General features: G+C 48.0%; 2 protein-coding genes across 5 annotated transcripts; both read right to left on the bottom strand.

Annotated features, from left to right (window-relative positions):
* Positions 1 to 218: 218 nt before the first annotated feature.
* On the bottom strand, positions 219 to 5864 carry Dtx3 (deltex E3 ubiquitin ligase 3). Of its 2 annotated transcripts, none has more exons than XM_020163552.2 (6): positions 5499 to 5864; positions 4125 to 4188; positions 3863 to 3939; positions 2783 to 3512; positions 1276 to 1493; positions 219 to 911 (listed from the first exon to the last, which is right to left on the bottom strand). In XM_020163552.2, exons 3-6 carry the CDS (start codon positions 3889 to 3891, stop codon positions 836 to 838), a joined length of 1053 nt encoding a protein of 350 aa, XP_020019141.1. In that variant the 5' UTR covers positions 3892 to 3939; positions 4125 to 4188; positions 5499 to 5864; the 3' UTR covers positions 219 to 835. The 2 variants fall into 2 exon arrangements, with proteins under 2 accessions (XP_020019141.1, XP_020019153.1); XM_020163564.2 differs by having other exon boundaries at positions 2783 to 3531; positions 5499 to 5863.
* Positions 5865 to 6997: 1133 nt separating this feature from the next.
* Positions 6998 to 20572, bottom strand: Pip4k2c (phosphatidylinositol-5-phosphate 4-kinase type 2 gamma). Of its 3 annotated transcripts, none has more exons than XM_020163312.2 (11): positions 20291 to 20572; positions 17402 to 17499; positions 16611 to 16707; positions 16110 to 16253; positions 10826 to 10972; positions 10615 to 10653; positions 9978 to 10091; positions 9346 to 9613; positions 9080 to 9183; positions 8782 to 8903; positions 6998 to 8497 (listed from the first exon to the last, which is right to left on the bottom strand). In XM_020163312.2, the coding sequence occupies exons 1-10, from the start codon at positions 20462 to 20464 to the stop codon at positions 8823 to 8825; spliced, it is 1266 nt and encodes a 421-aa protein (XP_020018901.1). In that variant the 5' UTR covers positions 20465 to 20572; the 3' UTR covers positions 6998 to 8497; positions 8782 to 8822. The 3 variants fall into 3 exon arrangements, with proteins under 3 accessions (XP_020018901.1, XP_020018895.1, XP_020018885.1); XM_020163306.2 differs by having other exon boundaries at positions 8805 to 8903; positions 20291 to 20571; XM_020163296.2 differs by having other exon boundaries at positions 6998 to 8903; positions 20291 to 20571.
* Between the last annotated feature and the right edge of the window lie 489 nt (positions 20573 to 21061).

Genomic DNA, 21061 nt, shown 5'->3' with positions numbered 1-21061 from the left:
AAATCCTTCTGAATCCCGATTCCAATGTCGAAGCGTGGCCCAGAGCTTCGCAGTGTTATTGCAGACCCCACTAGTTCCATCCCATTTCCCCGGGTCTTCAGGAGACAGAAAGACTATGATGGGACAGGGGATTTCCCCATTATCACCTTCCCCTTCTCAGCAGGTCCTGCTCCCCACTCCATCCCACCCTATCCAAGAAACAGAATGGGTGTAGCATACAGAGTTGCATATTTTACTTTATTTTTATTAAATTAAAAGCTACAGTCTGGCAGCGATTCCAGAACAAGATAAGGAGGCTCTTTATAGGGGGCACAGAAGAGCAAGAGAAAGACAAACTGACAGAGACAGACACAGGAGAGGACAAAGTTAAGGTAGGAGAACTGTTATCTTATGGACACACAGCTGGCTCCCTGGAGGGGGAGAGGGGCTCACATCAGTCCAAAGTGGAGCAGTATATGGGGTCTAGGGTTCAAGAGACCCCATCCTTCCCACCTAGGTCCTTTCTCAGCTTAGTCACTGGAGCACAGCACATACCAGGAGAAGCCAAAGGCAATGGAGGGGCAAAGGAACAAGGAGTATGTACACGGGGCAGCCAGCCAGGAGCAGAGCCTTGGAGACTTGGTCTCTGCCAGAAGGGAGTGGCTCACAGGGCACTGAAGCACTTGGCCAATGGGGACAGGGGAAGAGATTGTCCCCTTCCCCTCTGAACTCCCTCCTCAGTCAGATAGGTCCCCTACTTGGGTGATGTGGGGGGCAGGGGGAAAGAGGAGAAAAGAGGCTTCTGTTGGGTCCTAGTACAGGAGGACAGCAGGGCCTTGGCAAAAAGAGATGTCCTTCAGTCATCTGTGATACCCTTGGCTCTCAGTTCCTCTTGCACCCGGGTCAGGTAGGTGGGGTCCGGGTACCCAAACCTGGGAGCAAAGGCAAATGAGGGTCAGGATTAGCTATTTGGGCTTGCTTATATTACCCCATGGTTACCCTCATTCTGAGTAACTCAGTAGAAGCTGCATTCAGACCCCTCTCCACCACCCCTGAGAAAAGACCTCCAAACTGGAGCTGACTCAGTCCAACTCTGCATATTTTTGTAGGTTAACCTGAGCACATCAGGACCAGGGTGAAAGTGCGAGAAACTGAGATGGAAGAGATGGCTGAACAGTTTGGAAGTGGCCCTCTCCAGTTAGGATGCTCCTAGAGGGAGGGGGTTAATGTTGCTCCCTCAGTGGAAATGGAAAGAAGGGGAGGAGCTAAGGGAAGGGAAATGAAGAGGAGTCGCACAGCTGGGGTCCCCCTGTGCAGCTGGTCTTGTGGTGGATGTCGTTCCAAGTGATGACATTTGGTCTCCCTGTGGTCATGGACGTGCCAATAGTGAAGGTGAGACGCTGGTCAAATGCCTTGCGGAACAGGGTCAGCACCTTGTTGCCCTCAGGGCAGTCCGGGAGGTAGGCCACCCGTGTGGTACCAGGATACCGAACTCCTGGGTTTGGGTGTTCAGCCTAGGAGGAAGGGGAAGCAGAGTGGGCAGTAAGCAGCTAGACATCCTACGGCTTGGATGCCAATGGAGGGTCATCCTGACCAGCCTTCTGTCTGTGCACTCCTAGCTGATGCTGGCAGGGCAACAGCAGGCTGACAGCTTAACAGGGAAGGGGCAAGTCTCAGGCCTGAGCAGAAAGAGCCTGTTTGTGGACACAATAATTTTTGTCAAGAGGTTCTTTCATCTGATACAATTCCTCAAGTCTTACTTCAGCAACAAATGGATTCTCAGAAGTAATGGAAGGTAGCTGGTCCTTACTCTCCAGATAACTCAGAAATCTGAAGACTGAATACAATTTATCTTTCAGCCTTTGCTCCTCTACTCCTAATGCTTCTGCCACTGTCTAACCTGTTCCAGTTTTCTGTTTCTCTTCTACAGAGCTTTCTTATCCCTCTCAGAACCAGAATTGGACGTCACTCTTTGTCCAGCAGGAAGACAACTACAGACCCTTGACAACTCCTGTTTCTACCTTTCAGGCTTGTCAAGCTCATAAATGTGGAACAAAGTAACAGTCCCAGTTCTGTTAGGATGGTCAGATCCCTTTCTGTTATGCCTGCCTGTACCTTGACCATCACCTCCACAGATTTTACCTCAGCCAAGAATATTTCTCAACATCCACTTTCATTAGGGAACTAGTATGCAATTCCTTTCTCTCAAACCTGACTTCTTTTGTCTTTTTTTTTTTTTTTTTTTTTTTTGTGGCCTGGGGTTTGAACTCACAGCCTCATACTTGCTAGGTAGCTGTTCCACTGCTTGAGCCACTCCACTTGCCCTTTTGTTGTGTGATGGGTCTTTTTCAAGATAGGGTCTCACAAACTATTCTGGCCAGGCTGGCTTAGAAGCTGGATCCTCCTGATCTCTGCCTCCTGAGTAGCTAGGATTACAGGCATGAGCCACCAGTGCCCAGCTCATACCTGACTTTTTGTTTGTTTGGGTTTTTTTTTTTTTTGCAGTGCTAGGGAGTGGAGTCAATCCAGGGCCTCCTGCATACTACGCTAAGCACATGCTCTAACACTGAGCTACACCCCATCCCTCACATCTGATATTTATGTATGCTTTGCAGTCATGGGAATGGAAAAGCTGGGCCTCAAGGAGACCTCCCAGCTCCAGAGCACCGAGTAGGAAAACATACTTCGAATCAGCAAGACCATATCACATCTAACAAACACACTCTCCCTTACCCAGTTTTCTGAGATCAGAGAACAAGCATGGGGAAAACCAAAGGGTAAGAGCAGGCTGTGGTTTTCTTACCCCCTGGACACCGGGTGGGAAGACATACTGGATGACAATGGTGCCGTACTTCTCATAGCTGGGCAGTAGAAGGGTGGCATCCTTAGAGACCAGCATCCGCCCATTCTGGGGCTGGTTGCCCACCAGCTGCCCATAGAAGCGGCCGCACATGGGGCAGGCCTTTTTCACCTGCAGGGCCCGGGTGATACAGCCCTCACAGAAAGAGTGCCGGCACTTCTCCAAGGTCTTGGCATTCTGGATCTCACCCAGGCAGATGGGGCAGGTGCTCTCCTGTTCTTCTGCCTCCTCCCGAAGACGGGGAGGAAGAGGAGGGGGCAGGGGAGGAGGAGGAGGAGGGAGCCCCCTTGCCCCTGGAGGTAGGAGCGGGGCTGCTCGAAGAGGGGGTGGACCTGGGCGGTGCAGCTCAGGGTGCTCCCCGCCACCCCCCAAAGCCAGGCAGCCCATGAGCTCCCCCTGCCTCTGAGCTTTCTTCAGCTCTTTCTCTGCCTCTTTCAGTAGCCCTTTGAGAGCCTTCCGGGCAAGGTACAGCCCATTGGGAGGGGCTGGGGGAGGGCCCTGTGGGGAGAGCTGGAGAACATAGATGTCAGAAGTCTCGCCATCTATAAGGATGGATACGCGGTGCTCCTCCCGAAGCCGGGCCAGCCGGGCTGGGGTCTCCTTGCTCAGGAAGTCCCACACAGGCTTGGAGACAGTCACTTTGTTCTTGCAGGTGCCTCCACAGGCTGCCATTCTGGACAGGACGAACGACACTACCCCCAGGGTGAAAGGGACTCAGGGTGGGGGGTCCCCGTTTGATACTTATTAGTGCCTCCTACTTCAGGTTCCTTCTAAACCCTGTATTGCCTGTACTGTATCAAAGTCCAACCCCCAAGCCCTCTGGCAAACTCATTTTCTATCTCCCCTTATCTCCCATATCCCCAGCACCCTCTGAGGAGCAATAAAGTTTCCATACTTTATTATTATACGCCAAGCATCAGACTTGAATCTCATTTCTCCCATCTTGTCCCTCCCCCATCTTGGTTTTAAAAAAATGGGCTCTTTACAAGGGGAGGGAGACTTTTGACCCTCCTTTTTGCTCACTTTGATCCTGAAGAGCTTAGAATTGGCATGCAGGCTCACTCTCTCTTTCCCTGCTCCCTACTTGTTGGTTGTGTGACCTGGTAGGGTGAGAAGGAAAAGGACGGAAAGTAAGAAACCCCTTCCTCAACTCCTGTGGCCCCATCCCAGGAGCCCATGTAAAGACAAGAACCTGGGGTAAACCTGTAAGTTACCAGAAAGAGGATTACTTGGCGCATCTGAGGAAACCCAAGCAAGGATTTAGGGTCTCTTGGGACACAGGTACCTGGAAAGCCCATGGAAGATGAAGCAGCACAAATCCCTCTGTTTCTTCACTCAGCTGACCAGAGCTGGGGGGTGAGAGGGAAGGTAAAGGGTTATGATGGTAAATGTTTCCAAGTCCCCTCACCAGCCCAGAAATAAAACTCTTCTTCCATTTCCTCTTCTTCTCCTGGGCAGAATTCCACCTCCAGCCTCTCTCTCTCCAAGTTGCTAAAGGAACTTTCAACATGCTAACCTTTCTCTTTTTTCTCCAGCTCTGAGACTCTCAAGAGAGCCTAGAGCACAGATAAGAGAAGACAGGAAGGGAAAAGCCCACACAGACGGAGGTCATTCTTGCCACCTCCCTCAGATCACATGGACAGGAATATTTCTTTTACTCCCTAAGTCCTTGCCCTGTTCCACATTCCCAAATAATTCCGCCGTTGTGGCTGAAGGGGAGCCTTCCTTGAGAGCTAACTTCGTTCTGCCGAAGGCTGTTAGAGATGCCAACAATGTGCCAACAGCCCAGCCCCTGCAGTAACAAAGTTCCCACTGTCACCGTTTACACAAGCACTGCCGGTCAGCTCCTACTCTGCATTTAGGAGAGGCAGGGCTCACACAGGGGCTCAGCAGGAGGGGCCTGATGTTTCCCCTAAGTCCTGTTACATTCAGCTACATAGCTGTCCCCACAACACCTCCAAGTGTGGTTCAGTTGGAAGAAGGGGCCATCAGTGTGACCTCAATTTGTTGACTGCTCCAAAAAAAGGAGCTGCTGTCCCTTTGTGCCTCTATCATAGCCTCCCTCAAGGCCAGATGGAACCCCAGGCAGGATCTGCGCATAAGGTGTAAGGTAGAACCTGTAAAGGGTGGAACGTCCCCTCCCAATCAGAGGAGACTCAGGTGTCCTAGCTCCAAGTCCTGCTGGCACAGCATAGGGAGGCGGGGCCACAGTTTAGGCTGGGTCTGTGATTCCTCTGGGGCAATCCAGACGGGACACAAGGCCAGTCCCTCCCTCCAGACCGAGGCCAGAGTCAGGGACAGCGGGAAGGGCAAGGGTCCCTGGGGGCATCCCCTGTGGCAGCTCCCCCTCCCCCCACGACCTCCTCCAAGACCCGACGGGAACCAACTCCTTGCATCCCCCACTCGCGGAAGCCCCTGGAGCCCCGCCGCTGGGTAGGGGTGAATGTCGACCAGTTTGCGGCCCTCAGAACCCCCCAAATGGAGGCCAAGGCTGGGAGTGCTAGAAAGATGACCCGCCCGGCCCCGATGGGGGACCCCGGCGCGTCGCGCGGGGGAAGGAGGGGGAGAAGGGGGCGTAAGAGGAGCGGGGAGCTTGCAAGGGTTGCGAGCGGGGTCCGGGGGACACGCGGTGGGTGTGGGGGGCGCCGGGCTCACCTACCTCTCGTCAGCGCCGCCATTGCCGGTCACATGACTGAGGCTGTTGCTGGGATGACGGTCCGGGCCTTAGCAACAAGGGTGGGGGGGAGACCCCGAGAAGGTGGAAGGGGGTGCAGGGGTGCAGGAAAGGGAAGGAGGGAAGACAGCATCCAGTTTCCTTTCTCGGGTGACAATCACCGTTTCCTTTGACCCTTCTATCCGGGAGCCCCTGCCCTTCCGCCCCAAAACAAAAATGGAGGCGCAATCCCAGTCTTTGGAGGGAGGGGGTGGCGTCATGTAACCAGGGGTAGGAGGTTAAATCCCTTAGAAACGCCACCCTTCTCGCTTCCCCTCCTGGAGAAGACCTCTACGTTTTCTTTTCCAGCCAGTTGCGTGGCAGCTTTGGGGGCTGGTGGTGGATGGGTGGGTGAGTAGTGTTGGTAGCATATGGGGATTTGGGGGGGAGGGCAATTTTTTGAAATCCTTATGCTACAAGGGCCTTTGAGGAACAAGGTGGGATGGGAAGTGTCTTATTAAAAAGAAAAGCACCGGTGCCAAAATAAATTCCATTGCTAAACTGCTTCAGTCCCCTCCCTCATCTTTTGCCTTTTTCTAGATTTTACCTTTTGTGACCCCCACAACCTGTTCCCAGATGGGTACTGTTGAGTGCCTCTGATTTTTCTCTTTTCATAAATAGGGGGACACTGAGGCTGGTGCAGAATGAGAAATGAACAGATCTTTTAAAAATGCCTTGGGGTGGTGGTGTTAGGGTATGGTTCAAATAGAGTTAAAAGTTCTCACAGAAAAAAAAAAAAGAAAAAAAAAGCTCTGCTCTGCTCTGCTTCCCACATCACAGCAGACTCCGCCCCCAGTCCAACTCACTTCCCTGGGGCCACATCAAGCCAGGTTTTTCCACCAGCCAAAAGACTGCCTTAGCCAAGACATGCTGATCTCTGACTGGCAACCACCTCTAGTCATCACCCTTTTTCACTCCCCCTCTGGACTGGAGACCCGTCACTCTCATTTTCCCAGGACCCTGCTGTACTCCTTCTGTCCTCCAAACAGAGGACAGCTTTCCCAGGGAAGTCTGGGGAAACAGAATTCCTTCTCACTTAGCTGGTGGGCTGAGAGGCCCATTCACCTTTAGAGATGAGGGAGCCCAGAGCCCTGGGGGAAGAGAGGTGCATCATCCCACTCCTCCATGGCCTCCACTACTGCTAAATTCCCACTAGGTTCATGAATTTCTTTTTTTGAGACAAAGTTATGTAGCCCAGGTTGGCCTTGAACTCTTGATGCTCCTGCTGGACCATCTAGAGACACAGGTGTGTACCACCACACGTCTTGATGGATGTTTTCTATTTCCATCTCTACCCCTCACTATCTCTTACATCCACAGCCATTTTAGACACCCACATCCTTAGTTAGGGGCCCAGCACCTTAACATTAGTCTTCAGTTGATCTCTGTACTCCTAACCACAGGATTTTCCAGAAAAGTTTTAAAAAGAAAAAAAGGCATTTATGTGAAGGAAATTGAATAATTTATTTTCAGTATTATGATAGCAATGGGAGTAAATACACAAGATCTTTTATTAATAAAACAAAAAAGATGAAAAACAGGCAATAAATGAAGGCGACCATATTGCCCATGATACATCAGCCTCATGGTCAGAGAACTCAGTTCTGAAGAACAATGGCTGCTGGTGTCACAGAGCTTTATTGCATTCAACAGGGGAAAGGTAGATGGTGGGGATGGAAAAGAATCAGCAGGCTCCTGACAGGGAGATACTATAGGGGCTTCAAGCCCTGATTGGGACCCCACTTGCTACTTCCTTTGGAGCAGAGGTGAAGGGAAGAGCTTCTTCCTGTGGGTCTCATGACTTTTTCCGAGACCAATCAGCCCAGCCAGATTCAGAGCATCTTTAGGGGGAAAAAAGTATGGAAGTCTCAAGGGGGATGAGGATGGGGAAGCAAGATGAATGGGTGTTTTGGCCCCAAAGGCATTGGGGAGGGAGGGGAGGACAATTTATCTCATCAGAGTCCTCTACATTCGGAGAATATCATGCACCAACTCAGCTATCTTTGAAGGGGGATGGGTGATTGAGTTATGGCTCTGACTCCTCTCTGGGGGTGGAGAGTGAAGATGACAAAGTAGGCCATCTGTCCCCTGAGAGACACAGTAACAGCATAAGATGGGACAGAAGAGAACAGAATAACAATTTCCACTGGAAAAAAGGGTCTGAGTAAGGGTAGGGGAAGGTGCCCACATTCAGGAGATGGGCAAGTTCCCACACTCAAGACCTCCATCCTCTTGAAATGACCAGAATTGACCCAGGTAGAGATATTCCCTTCTGCTGGAAATAAACCTTGGGAATGGCTAGATAGGAAGAAAAGAAATCTAACATGGGGAATGAACTTTAAACTCTGGCCCGTCATCCCAGCATCCAGTGAGTGGCCACAAACTCACTGATGGGTTCCAGCCCAGCAAAGGCGCAAGGTTCAGGGGAAGCACAGCAGCAGTCAGATATCTACACCCTGGCTTGAACACTTCTGGCAGCAGTCAGATATCTATACCCTGGCTTGACCACCTCTGGCCCTCTTTGGGCTCCTGTGTCCAGAAGTACAGCTGGGTGAAGGTGGGATGGGAGAAGAGACTGAAGAGTCGTCAATCCTTGGCAAACACCCTCTCCAATTCCCTGCATAGTCACAAAAGTCCCTTTAGGTCCGGCTTCTGTGAGGCGCCAGCCTGCTGACCACTCACCACCCCACCTCCATGTTTCAGATTGGCCATTTTCCATTGTGTGTGCATGCCTGCGCCACATCTGTAGTAGCCTGAAAGTCCTCCATCCCAGGGCCGACCAGGAGGGAGGCATGCCACAGTGAGTTCTATAAAGTTATCAGTAAAATTCAGACACTCTGAGTTCATCCCACACAGCAAAGTACATCCAGAGTAGTTGCTTGAGCCACGTCCACTGTCCAGTCAGGTTCCGAAGATGGCAAACAACCCCCTGCCCCCAGCTCCTCCTATTTTATAGAAACAACAGGAGATTTTACAAAGATCAAGGCACTTGAGAGAGAGTTAACAGTAACACTCTAATGAAGTAACAGGGCTTGGTGGTGGGAAGGACAGAAGGCAGAAAAATGGCAAAGGGAGAAAGGACAATGTATTTTAGGGAAATAGGAAAAGCCTATTCAAAAGATGGAGTTATTTGGATGGAAGGAAACTACAGCCTGAATTTAGCAAAGGAGGAAGGGAAGTAGTGGCCAGAATACCCACAGTTCCCCCAAGCCTCTCAGAACCCTACCACCTTGAACATAAAGCAGCAATCACCACAGCTCAGGCAGGCTCTTAGGCAAAGATGTTGGTAATAAAATCCAGGAATCGCTTAGCATACTGCTCAGGATGGACAGTAGAGATCTCTGCTCCCGCCTGTGAGAGGAAGCATGGAACACTGTGTCAGGCTGCCCTCTACCTTCCCTACTCCCCATCCTCTAACCCACTCTCCACATTTCCCTCCTGCTGCCACCTAACTTCTCTGACACAAGGGCTCTCTCTTCCCAGAGAAGAGTCCAGATAGGAAAGTAGAGGCCTTGGGGAACTCTCACCCCATGCTTGACAGTTTTGGCTGCATGAGCTGCTTTCTTCTTGGCATCATACTGTGTCAGGATGTCAATGAGGCCCATGAAATACACCTCCTTCTGGGGAGCCCCTAGGGAGAGAGGTCAAAAATAAAGAGCAGGTATAGTCTCAATTCCCTTTTCCAGGGAGCAGTTTGTTCTGAAAAACTAACCAGTCTCTCCATTCACCACCCTGGTCTCTAGCCCCCAATACCCCCCTCTTTCATCCTCAAAATTTCCAGGATCTCTCTCACCCTCAGCACTCCGGATGGCGTAGACATCGATGAAGGACTCAAACTCTCCAGGGCCCAGGGGCCGGTGGGAATGGATGTAGCCTCCAATACCCTCAGGGGAGGTGCCATAGGAGCCCACCAGAGCAGGAGGTCCAGTCAGGTTACAATCCCCATCCCACTCTGACTCGTCCTCCCGCACAGGTCCCTCCTCCTCTGGTTCAGAGCCCCGGATGATGTCGTGGATGCCCAGCAGAAGGCTGTAGTCCATGATCTTCAGCTGCACTAGAAACTGAGACCCACTGACAAATCACACATCCCAGATCTCCCTCACCCCCACCTCCACCCTTGAATTTCTGGGGCCCTCCTGGGGAAAGGAAGTGCAAAAGTTGAGATTGAGTGAGACCACTGCCCTTTAGTGACTAAATGTCCAGGAATCTAAGATCACCCTTTTACTTATTCCAGTCTCCAGGGATTAGCTTCAGGGTTTTATTTTTTTTTTAATTTCATACATACCCAACCTCCCATATGCAGAAGAAACAGAGAATAAGGGGAAGGAGCGCCTTCATATTGTAAATGGAAGAGAACCAAAAAAAAAGAAAGAAAAAAGGGGGAGGGGGATAAAATATGGCATTTCTGAATATCCCAGTCATCACCTCTACATCTCTCTTTAGCTTCTCCAGAAACACTTTCTTCTCCTCCTCACCAATATATACTTTCTGGTTCTTGTTGAGGAAGTCCATATCCTTAAGTGTGGGCAGTTCTTTAACCTAGAATAGGGAAAAGGACGTCTTGGGAATATATCTCTCCTCAAGGTCTTGGAGAACACTGTCTCTGTCAGAGTTCTATCTCTACCTCAGCAGCCTCAAAGCAAGGTGGTCTTACAGTTGCTCTGTGCTCTGCCTCTGATGATGATCACTCAGTAGTACCCCACATCACATCCCACACTTTCCACCATGGTTTTCAGTCAACACCCTCCTTGCTGACTTTTCTTCCTTCTTCCTCAGCAAAAACAGCAGTCTAGATACAAGACCCCAGCATGGCAGGTGGAAGGTGACCATTTTGCTCTAAAAGACTGGCATACTCCATATTCCACATGGAATAACCTAAGGCATTAACAAAACAGCTGCTCCTACTGCCCCTTGCAAACTATCCCTAGATCAGCAGAAGTTTTCAGTGGTTTAAGACAAACAGATGGTGATCCCTACCCATTATGGAGAATGGCCTCTCTATCCTAAGAAGATCCCTTTCACCCACCCCACTCCCTTACCCATCACCTAAAGCAAGTATCACCTTCTCCTTATCGCTGGCTTCCCGAGACACTAGGGAACCCTGTGGAAAAACCCAAAGACCAAGTTAGTAGAAGTGGCTAAGAGAAGAACTCCTAAGATGAGTACTCAAATCCAGTCTTTCCTTTGAAGGGAACCACCCAGTGTCCTCCCAGGCCTTTCCCACTCTCAGGCCAGCAGCAGCCTCTCCCTAAGCCCCGCTAGCCTGTCCATACCTTGAGGTCATACTTCCTGTGCACAGGAAGCCGGTGGCTAAACATATTGCGCATCACAAGCATGTAGCTGTCTTCATTTTCCACACTGACCCGGTACATCCCCAGGAACTGTGGCAGGAGTGTGTTGCCATGGCACTTCACAATGTACTAGGGTGCAAGAAAGCAATGAGGAGAGACTGAGTAGCAAAAACACAAAGGCTCGGGGATGGGAAAGCAAACTCTACTGCTCTGCAGTGGGGCAGACAATTTCAGGTAGAGTAGTTACAAGATCAAAAGTGAGCTGGAGGCATGACTCAAGTAGAATGCTTGCTTAGCATACACCAAGGCCCTGGGTTCAATCTTAAGTACCACCAAAAAAAAAAGTGGGAGCTTCCTAAAAATGCCCCTGGCTAATCCACACAATCCGTCTCCTGCAATTTCATCCATTTGTATAATGTCTCTTAATTTTAAAGTGCCATCTCTCATTTCATCTTTATCATTCTTCCAGATGTGGAAGGTACGTGCTAAAATCCTTAGTTTAGGCTCTCTCTGTATGCAAGTGGTCACAGAACTAGGAATACAATTTACAGCTGCTTATCAGTAAAATTACTTTATCTACATCAATGTTTCTTGGTGGGCTACATTCCTGTAGTAAAAATGCACGCAAGATGGCCTGCAAAGTCAAGCATACTGGCGCACACCTACAATCCTAGCTTCTTGGGAGGCTGAGATTGGGAGGAATGTGGTTTAAGGCCAGCCTGGGCAAATAGTTCAAGAGACCCCATCTCTAAAATAACAACAGCTAAATGAACTGGAGGTGTGGCTCAAGTGGAAAAGTGCTCTTCACTCTTACTTTGCAAGAGTGAAGCCCTGAGTTCAAACCCCTGTCCCACCCCCAAAAAAAAGATGGCCTGCAATTTGGAGGCAGGCATGGTGGGAAACACCTGTAGTCCTAGCTACTCAGGAGGTGGGAGGATCTCAAGTTCCAGGCCAGCCCAAGCAAAGATAGCCTCAAGACCCTGTTTCAAAAACAAAAAAAAAGGAAAAGGGTTGGGGAATAGCTCAAGTGGTAAAGTGCTTGCCTAGTATGGCCCTGGGCTCAATTCCCAGGCTGCCTCCAGGCTGCGATTTAGATTCTTAAGAAACAATTCCTCAGCTAGACATGGTGGTGAACACATAATCACAGCACTTGGGAGCCTGAAGCAGGAGGATCATGTGTTTGAAGCCAGACTAGGTTACATAGCAAGTTCTGGATAAGTCTAGCTCACTTAGTAAGACCCCGTCTCAAAAAAAACAAAACCAGGGCCAAGAGTGATACCCAAAATCCAAGCTACTCAGGAGGCAGAGATCAGTTTGGTTCAAGGTCAGCCTAGCAAAAAGTTAAAGAGATCTTCATCTCAACAAATAAGCCACATGTGGTGGCACATGTCTGTTATCCCAGCTGCCTGGCAGACCATAGATAAGAAGATCTGAGTCTGTACTGCCAAAAACAAAACAAAACAAAACGAAACAAAAAAAAACCAAAAACAAACAAAATTTCTCTTTCAGGGCTTGGTGTGTAGCTCAATGGTAGAGTACTTGCCTGACATGCACCAGACCATAGGTTTGATCTCCAGCACTGTATTAAATAAATAAATGTCTCTTTTACTGCTTGCCATTTCTCTCTCTCTCTCTCTCTCTCTCTCTCTCTCTCTCTCTCTTTCTGTCACTGTCCACTTCAAAGTTAACCTCAGTAATCAGTAATCAATTTCCTATCTGGAACTAACACCTCAAATCACTGAAACCAGATTTATACCCTCATTTCTCTTCTGAAATACTCCCTGAAACCCTTGGTTTGTCAAATCCAATGGCTATTCTAGTCCTTGCCCAGTTTCAACTATGTGGCACTCAAAATGATCTTCACCCTCAGCTCTCATTATACTACTCTGAATTTTCTTCCCCCTTCCCCTCAAGTCCTTTATGGAATGGACTAGGGCATAAATAACCAAAAGTGCACATGTGCCTGGTGCTAGTGATTCATACCTGTAATCCTAGTTACTTGGGGTACTAAGATTGGGAGGATCACATCTCAAGGCCAGTCCAGGCAAACAGTTCTAGAGACCCCATCTCCAAAATAACTACAGCAAAATGGACTGGAAGTGTGGCTCAAGTGGTAAAGTGTCTGCTTGGCATGTGTGAAGCCCTGAGTTCAAACCATAGTCCAACCAAAAAAAAAAAAGTATCCATGTATGTAACCTCCTTTGTGGGTTCTTTTCCTTACTTACTCTTTAAGGTTGTTTCTTCAACCTTCTTCTCATTTCACTCCACATACCTCCCTTCAGTAATCTTACCTATACTTGTAAGTAATTGTAAGTGGCAATAAGTGATTTTAATGACCACTTTTTGATGTGTAACTCTCAAATCTATACTCCTAGTCTAATCCTCTTCCTGAGTTCCATACTCATACCCCAGCACTTACTGGACATCTGTATCTGCAGAAGCCTAAAATTCACCAGGTTCAACTCAGAATTACCTTCCTCCAAAAATCTACTCCTCTATCTGTTTTCCAATTGTTAGTGAATGGGCATTCAGGAATTCAGAGGCTCCTTTGCCTTAACTTCCACAACCATCCCACAGGTCTTTCTTTCTATGCCCACTGCCATTGCTCTGCCAGGCTTTTGCCATTCTCATCTACACTATTAAAATTAATTGACCTCTATACATCCTAAGTATTTCCCCTCTCTAATCCATTCTCTACAATGTTGCCACAGGGATTTTTTTTTTCTTCTTTTTTTGTCCCTCTGTGGTACTGGAGTTTGAACTCAGGGCCTCACAAGGCACTTTAGCATTAGAGCAATGCCTCCAGCCAAAAACCCAAACTTCTTTCTGTGGCTTTTAAGGTCCCTCACAATGTGGCTCCTGCCTAGTTTTTTACAATACCACATCAAAGCCACACTGACTCTTCTGCGCTTTTCTAATACCACGGTCTCTCATGGTTCTGTGCCTTTACAAGTGCTATTCTCCTTTGCCTAGAATGCTCTCTTCCACCTTGTCCTCTGGTTAACCTCTCCAAGTCATTCAAGAATTAACTCCTGAGCCGAGGACGCCACTCAGTGGTAGAGTGTGTGCTTAGCACGTGAAAGGCTGAGTGTGATTCCAGCAACACACACACACACACAAACACACACACGCATGCATGGATGTGTGCATGTACACACATATTGAGGAAAGAAAGCAATTTAAAAAAAAGGATCACCAGGCACCAGTGGCTTAGGCCTGTTATCCTAACTACTCAGGAAGCAGAGATCGGAGGACCGAGGTTCAAAGCCAGCCTCCGCAAATAGTTTGAGAGACTCTATCTCAAAAAAACCCATCACAAAAATAGAGCTGGTGGAGTGGCTCAAAGTGAAGGTTCAGAGTTCAAACCCCAGTACCACAAAAAAAAAAAAAAAAAAAAGGATCAACTCCTATGATACCTCCTCCACTCTCAAATATTCTCCTCAAGCCTCCCAAGTGTTCTTCCTTGTCCAGGTAAGTTGGGGGTGATCTCCGCAACCTCAGAACATTCTGTGCATACCTCTACTATTTTTTTGTGGTATGGGGTTTGAACTCAGAGCCTACACCTCGAGCTGCTCCACCAGCCCTTTTTAGTGAAGGTTTTTTTCGAGATAGGGTCTCATGAGCTATTTGCCTGGGCTGGCTTCGAACCGTGATCCTCCTGATCTCTGCCTCCTGAGTAGTTAGGATTACATGTGTGAGTCACTGACACCTGGCTATTGCACGCATCTTTTTTTTTTTTTTTTTTATTCATATGTGCATACAAGGCTTGGCTCATTTCTCCCCCCTGCCCTCCCCACCACCCACTCTACCCCCTCCCTTTCCCCCCACCCCCTTAATACCCAGCAGAAACTATTTTGCCCTTATTTCTAATTTTGTTGTAGAGAGAGTATAAGCAATAATAGGAAGGAACAAGGGTTTTTGCTGGTTGAGATAAGGATAGCTATACAGGGAGTTGACTCAAATTAATTTCCTGTGTGTGTGTGTTACCTTCTAGGTTAATTCTTTTTTATCTCACCTTTTCTCTAGTTCCTGGTCCCCTTTTCCTATTGGCCTCAGTTGCTTTTAAGGTATCTGCTTTAGTTTCTCTGCGTTAAGGGCAACAAATGCTAATTTTTTAGGTGTCTTACCTATCCTCACCCCTCCCTTGTGTGCTAAAGCTTTTATCATGTATTGCACGCATCTTACTGGTGTGCTAGTGCTAGTTTACTGACTCTGCCATTAAACCAAGAGATTCTCAAAGGGCCATCACTACTTCATTCATCTGTTTTTTTCTACTACCTAACATAGAATAGAATCTAGTAGTAATAGACATTCAATATTTGTTGAATAAATCAAGATTCCTGTTAGAGTCTTGGCAGGCTTTTTTTTTTTTTTTTTTTGGTACTGGAGTTTTAATTCCACCTTTCCACCTTGAATCACTCCACCAGTTTTTTTTTTTTTTTTTTTTGGTGATGGGTTTTTTCAAGATAGTCTCGAGAACTATTTGCCTGGCTGGCTTTGAAACATGATCCTCCTGATCTCTACCTCCTGAGTAGCTAGCATTACAGGCATGAGCCACCAGCACCTCGCTGTTTTGGCTTTTTTGAGATAGGGTATCTCTGTGTCCCAGGCTGGCCTTGAACTTTCAATCCTCCTGCCTCAGCCTCCCAAGTGCTGGGATTATAGCTGTGCACCACCATACCTGTTTTTCATTTATTTCTTGTTCATTGATTTTGATGAGTTTTCTTCAATTGAAAGACCTTCAGGAGGCATGTTTTTATCAACAAAACATTACATAAAGTCCACATTTCAAGTAAAGTTAATCAGACAGAATAGCTTCCCTAGTCCCATTTAGGGCTGGATGTGATTATGGATCCTACGTTCCAATTCATCCCAATCATGCCTTTATCCTGGTTTTCTCCCAAAACTGCAGCCATTCCTCATAGTGTATGTGATGTTAGCACTCACCCTAATTCTGACTCTCTAGTCTACATTGTGCTACACATGTGTCCTGTATGTATCAATCCACAGTGGTTATAAATTATAAGTACCAAGTGGGAAAGGATATATCAAATTGTTGTTAAATCAAACACAAACAGGTAGCAGAAGCCCTTTTTTCCCCTGAACTTCCTAATTTAAAAAAAAAAAACAAAACATGATATTGAGTGCTTCTGAAGGAGAGTAATGGTTTGGAAGGGAGAAAAAGTCTCTTCGTGTGGTTTAGCAGCTGAGCTATGTATATGAGTAGGGAAGAGGAGGAAAGAATGAGGCTAGAGAGAAGTCTGACCTGGTGGTAGTTGGAGAGGTTGCTATGCATGTCAGCAATGTCTTCACTGGATACTTCTTTGATGACCAGAGTCCGATCATAGGAGATAAGGAAGCGACCATCACTGCCTTCACTTTCACTTGGGGGGCTTCGGGTAAGGGATACCTGGAGAGAAAGAACAGGCTACAAGCTCTTTTCCTATCCCCTTTTGTGGATTACAGATCATAGGATAATGACCAACCGAGTGCTTCTGAAAGTGGATGAAACTCTGGGGTAACAGACTGATCAGGGTATATTCTTAATCTGGTGCCACATATGAACCGAATGAAACTGAATAAAAAACTCTTAATGTATCTATACTTTTTCCAAGGACAGCTTCATTAGTTCTCATTAGATTTTTGAAGATGCCATGACCACAAAAAGATAAAGAGCCCTATTTGCTGAGGCTTTCAAGTCTCCAAACATGACTATCCCAAGGACTTTCCAGTCGCCAGGACTACCCTCACCCTGTAATAGACTCACCAAGTAATCCTGGTCATCAATGCCAAATCGATCACGGAGGTTCCTGAAGACCTGGGGACAATACTCCTTGAACTTGAAGTGACTGGGCAGATTTTCCCTAAAATACAGGTTTTTAAGGTAAGAGAACAAAGTGACAGCATCACTTTACATCTGTATGAGGCTTCACGTTTATAAAGCACCTTTACACTTACTACCTCATTTGCTTCTCATAAAATCCTGTGAAATACTTAAAAAGTATATTGTCCCATTTTATAGTAGGGGAGATTGTATCTCAGGGTGGTGGGTAACCTACCCAAGTCACATGGCTGGTATAAGGAGAGCAAAGATCTACTGTCCATCTAGACAGAAGCATTTTTCAAATTTCAAGCGCCTTAGAGGCATCCTAAAGTTGGTTATAAACACCAACTTTTGAATGGTGTCTTGTGGTATAAGGAATCCTAGGGGACTCAATAATTTCTTTCTAGTAGCTAATGGCAATGGAATCTGAATGTATCTACTCGATGGAACTGCCAGGCTAGAGGAGAGGCAACACTGGAAATTCTTTTAATGGTTTCTTTGCACAAAACTCAATCTATGCATGGGAAGGCCATTAGACCATACAACTTGTAAGTTCACTCCTAATACTAAAACCTTCAACTCATTTTTTTTTGGTACTAGGATTTGAACTCAGGGCCTGTGCTTGCTAGCAAGCAATCTACCACTGGAGCCATGTCCCCAGCTCCTCGTTTAATCTTTTAAAATTACTGTTTTTCTAGAAGGTTGCCATGAGAAAGGCAAGAATGCCCACTTACCTATGGAAAAGGTGATTGTTGACCTTGATTTTGGAGCTAGCCTTAAAGTCATCTGGCAGCAACATCACTGGGGGAGGTACCTGGCTCAGCTCATTTATCTGATAATCCAAAACATGAACAGGGAGGCAGTGAGTTAAAGGTGTGGAGTACTTATACATTGTATATGAACAGGAGTAAGGAAAGGGCAAACTCAAACTCAAACCTCACTCCTTTAAAAACATCGGTTGTGCATAGCTTGAAGTGAGAGAATGTCTAACCCGTTCTGCTACCCAAGGATGGCTGTAAGCAACCCTCACACTCCTCACACTCCCACTCCCATGGAACTTCATGCTCATAACAGTCATTTTATATTAGGAAAGCCCTGTAAGCACTCAGGACTATTTTTAAAGCTGTAAGAAATTCTACCCAAAAAAATAATTAATTAATTTTAAAACACCAAGAAAAACCCGGTAGGCTCAAGACAAAGTTACATGTTCCATCTAGGGAAAAAAAAAAGTGGCTCAAACCTATAATTCTACATACCCAGGAGGCAGAGATCAGGAGGTTCAAGGCTAACACAGGCAAAAAGTTTATGAGACCCCATCTGAACCAACAGCTGGGTGTGGTGGCACATGTCTGTCATAGTGGCTAGATGGGAAGCAGTGGTCCAAGCCAGGTCCCAAGCAGGGCCCTATCTCAAAAAAATAACCAAAGCAAAAAGTGCAGTGGTGGCATGACTCAAGTGGTAGAGCACCTGCCTAGCATGCATGAGGTTCTATAGTTCAACCCCCAGTACACAAAGCATTTTTAATGTACACAGAGAATTAATGGGACTCTGAGGGGGTCAGCAGCAGTAAGAAGGATAAAATGCCCATACCCTCTAAGAGGTATCTTCATACAAACAGGACAGTGCTTCCTGACTACTATGACCTAGTTCTCTGCAGTCGGTGTCCACCTGCATAAGTGTAAGGTAAAGGAAGAGCAGCTGATCTCAAAAGAATGCAGGCCATCAGAGAATGTGAGCTCCTCAGGTGTCTGTTCCCTAAATCAAGCCAATCCACAGCCCAAAGGTGCAAGCAGCACATTTTCTCATCAGCCCCCAGAATTTGCAGCCTGCTAATTCAAGGCTAAAGGGGGTTCATGTACTTAGGAATCCCAAGATGTGTTTTCTCCTCAGTGTTGCTACAGTACCTTTCACCTGCCCTTAATTGTGCATGTAACACATGACTCTAAACACCAGTTTATCTAACTCTCCCCACCCCCAAGATTGTGAGCTCTTCAAGGGCAAGGGTCCATCCTAGTTGTCTGCCATCTCTCAGATGTCTGGCTAGCATAATGTCTGGCACACAGTGGTCTGAAATGTGAATTGAATAAATGAATATCTTGTCTATCCTTACTTGATCATTCAATAAAGGTTATGAATTTCAGTCTAACCTAAAACCCACCAGGCTGCAGTGCATGCAACTCCTCCTGTTCTTAGTAGAAAAGGAGGACAGACATATTCCTCCAGGAAAAAAAAGCCACTTGAGACTCCCAGCCTAAAATTCAGCTATAGCTTTTCCTGCCCCCTCTTCACCACCTGCTAAGCAGGCTGAATCATCACTAAGGCATATGTTCAAGGAATTTCTCCATTCCAGACATCTGAAGTAGATGTGTGTTGGCCAGAGGGTGGGATGTTACAGGTAAAATATATATACCTAATGAAGCTGAGGCAGGTCTTCTTACATGTAATTCCCCCAATCCTTACCAAAGGAAAACCCTCTCTATTAGCAACCAACAAGGATGGATGGGTCACATGGAAGATACATATGGACAGACAGCCCTACCTCCATCAGAGTTGCCCATACCAATACCAATACCTTAGACATTACCACTCAGAAAGCCACAAATGCAATAGAAAACCAACTGACCCCAAAAGACATTCTAAACTACTAGTTAAGAAAGTGACAAAGACTGCATTCATCCTCAATCCTTCCACCTCCACAACCCAACCAGGACTATAACAATTGGAGGAAGCTGATTACTAAAATATTTCCTGTCACACTGAAGATCAGTGCATCCCTCCTACTCAAGATCTGAGTAGGGAGGCAATGGATGTGCTTCTTCCACCAGCGGTATCCTCAGGAAAGGAGATATACTGGTCTCCTTAGTCACCTCCTGACTCCCAGACCAAATCCCTTAGAACTTGTAAAGCTCACCAATCTAGTGTCACTAGGACCAAGGCTCCTCAGCCTTCTCTGCTCACAAATGACCCCCACTTACAACAAACACCACCACTCCAGACAACAACGGGGATGCAGTTAAGACCAAAGGCATATATATGTACATTAAGACTTGAGTGAGTGCAATCTCTAGGCTCCGGGTTAGGTAGCTCCTCTGAGATGCTGCACCTCTGGAAGAGAAAGGAAAGGGCAAGAAGCCTGATGCTTCCCCCAGTCAAAGCCAAGGCTCCACAGTCAAGGACTGGGGCTAGAAAGCAAAACGGAAAGGAAAGTGAACGATTCCCTCCATCCAGCCCAAACCTCCTCCAGGCACACACACTCTCACGGGACCACCAACCACAAAGCACCACTCCTAATTTCCTTCCCGCTGGAGCCAAATCCTGGCTAGTCTCCATAGCCTGAGGTTGAGGCTGGACGCGGTAGGAAGGAGTCAAGGAACAGGGGCTGAATTTTAGGTGGGGAAGATGGAACTCTAGCTCAGGAGGGAAAGGGCAAAGGGAAAGACAAAAGTTACAACCAGTAGACAGTCTGGGGGAACACGTGAAGGTTGGTGGGCAGGGACCAAGACAGGAGGTGGCGGGTGGCAGCGCGTGGGGCTCAGGATGCGGGAGCCTGGAAACTGGGACGCCCCCAGCCGCAAGAGCTAAAGGCTTAGGGCAGAGCTACGGGGACAAGGACCAGTTCTCACCGAGTGTGCTACGCCCCACAGGAACACGCCCACCAGCGGGTCGGCCGCCCGGAACACCTTCACCTTCTGCTGCACGAAATGCTTCTTCTTGGTTTTGGAAGCGAAGCCGAATCCCGGGCCAGGGCCCCCTGTTGCCGTCGGTGCGGTGGTTGGCGGGACCGAGGAGGACGCCATAGTCTCCCGCGCACCCGAGCGAGTAGAAGCGGGAGCCAGCAGCGATCAAGCCGCCCGACCCCGGAAGCGGTGCTCACCTGCACCTCCGTCACGTGACCGGAGGCTGGGCTGCAGGCGAGCGGGGCGGGGCGAGGCTGGCTCCGCCCCCTGGTGCGCCCGTTCCCCCCCCCCACCGGCGCAGTGGGCGGGCTCACCTGGCACTGGGCTGGAATGCGGGAGCGCAGTGCCCGGAGCGCTGCCTGCAGCCGCGCGAGGCTCTGGCAGGTCCACCAGGCGGCAGGGTGCGGTCTGGTCAGCCTGACTCACTCCCAGGTCGGGGGCTTCTTCCTTCCAGTTTTGCCCAGTTTCTAATGAGTAACCTCTGGTCTGAGGACGCATTTTTTTTTTTCCTTTTTCTTTTGAATGTGGCTCAGGCTGGCCTTGAACTTGCGATTCTCAGCCTCCAGAGTACTGGGATTACAAGGGTGCACCACCCCATCCGGCTCGCAAAAGCGTTTCTGTACAAAGTAGTTGTCAGAGAGGGGCAGGCATGGGAAATTCGAAATTCTTATCCCATGGTCCCAAGCATCTTTAAATTCCTTCATCTGTTCATCTATT

Source organism: Castor canadensis, chromosome 8 (assembly GCF_047511655.1).
Source record: "Castor canadensis chromosome 8, mCasCan1.hap1v2, whole genome shotgun sequence".
Lineage (NCBI taxonomy): Eukaryota > Metazoa > Chordata > Mammalia > Rodentia > Castoridae > Castor > Castor canadensis.
This window is presented reverse-complemented; position numbering and strand designations above follow the sequence as displayed.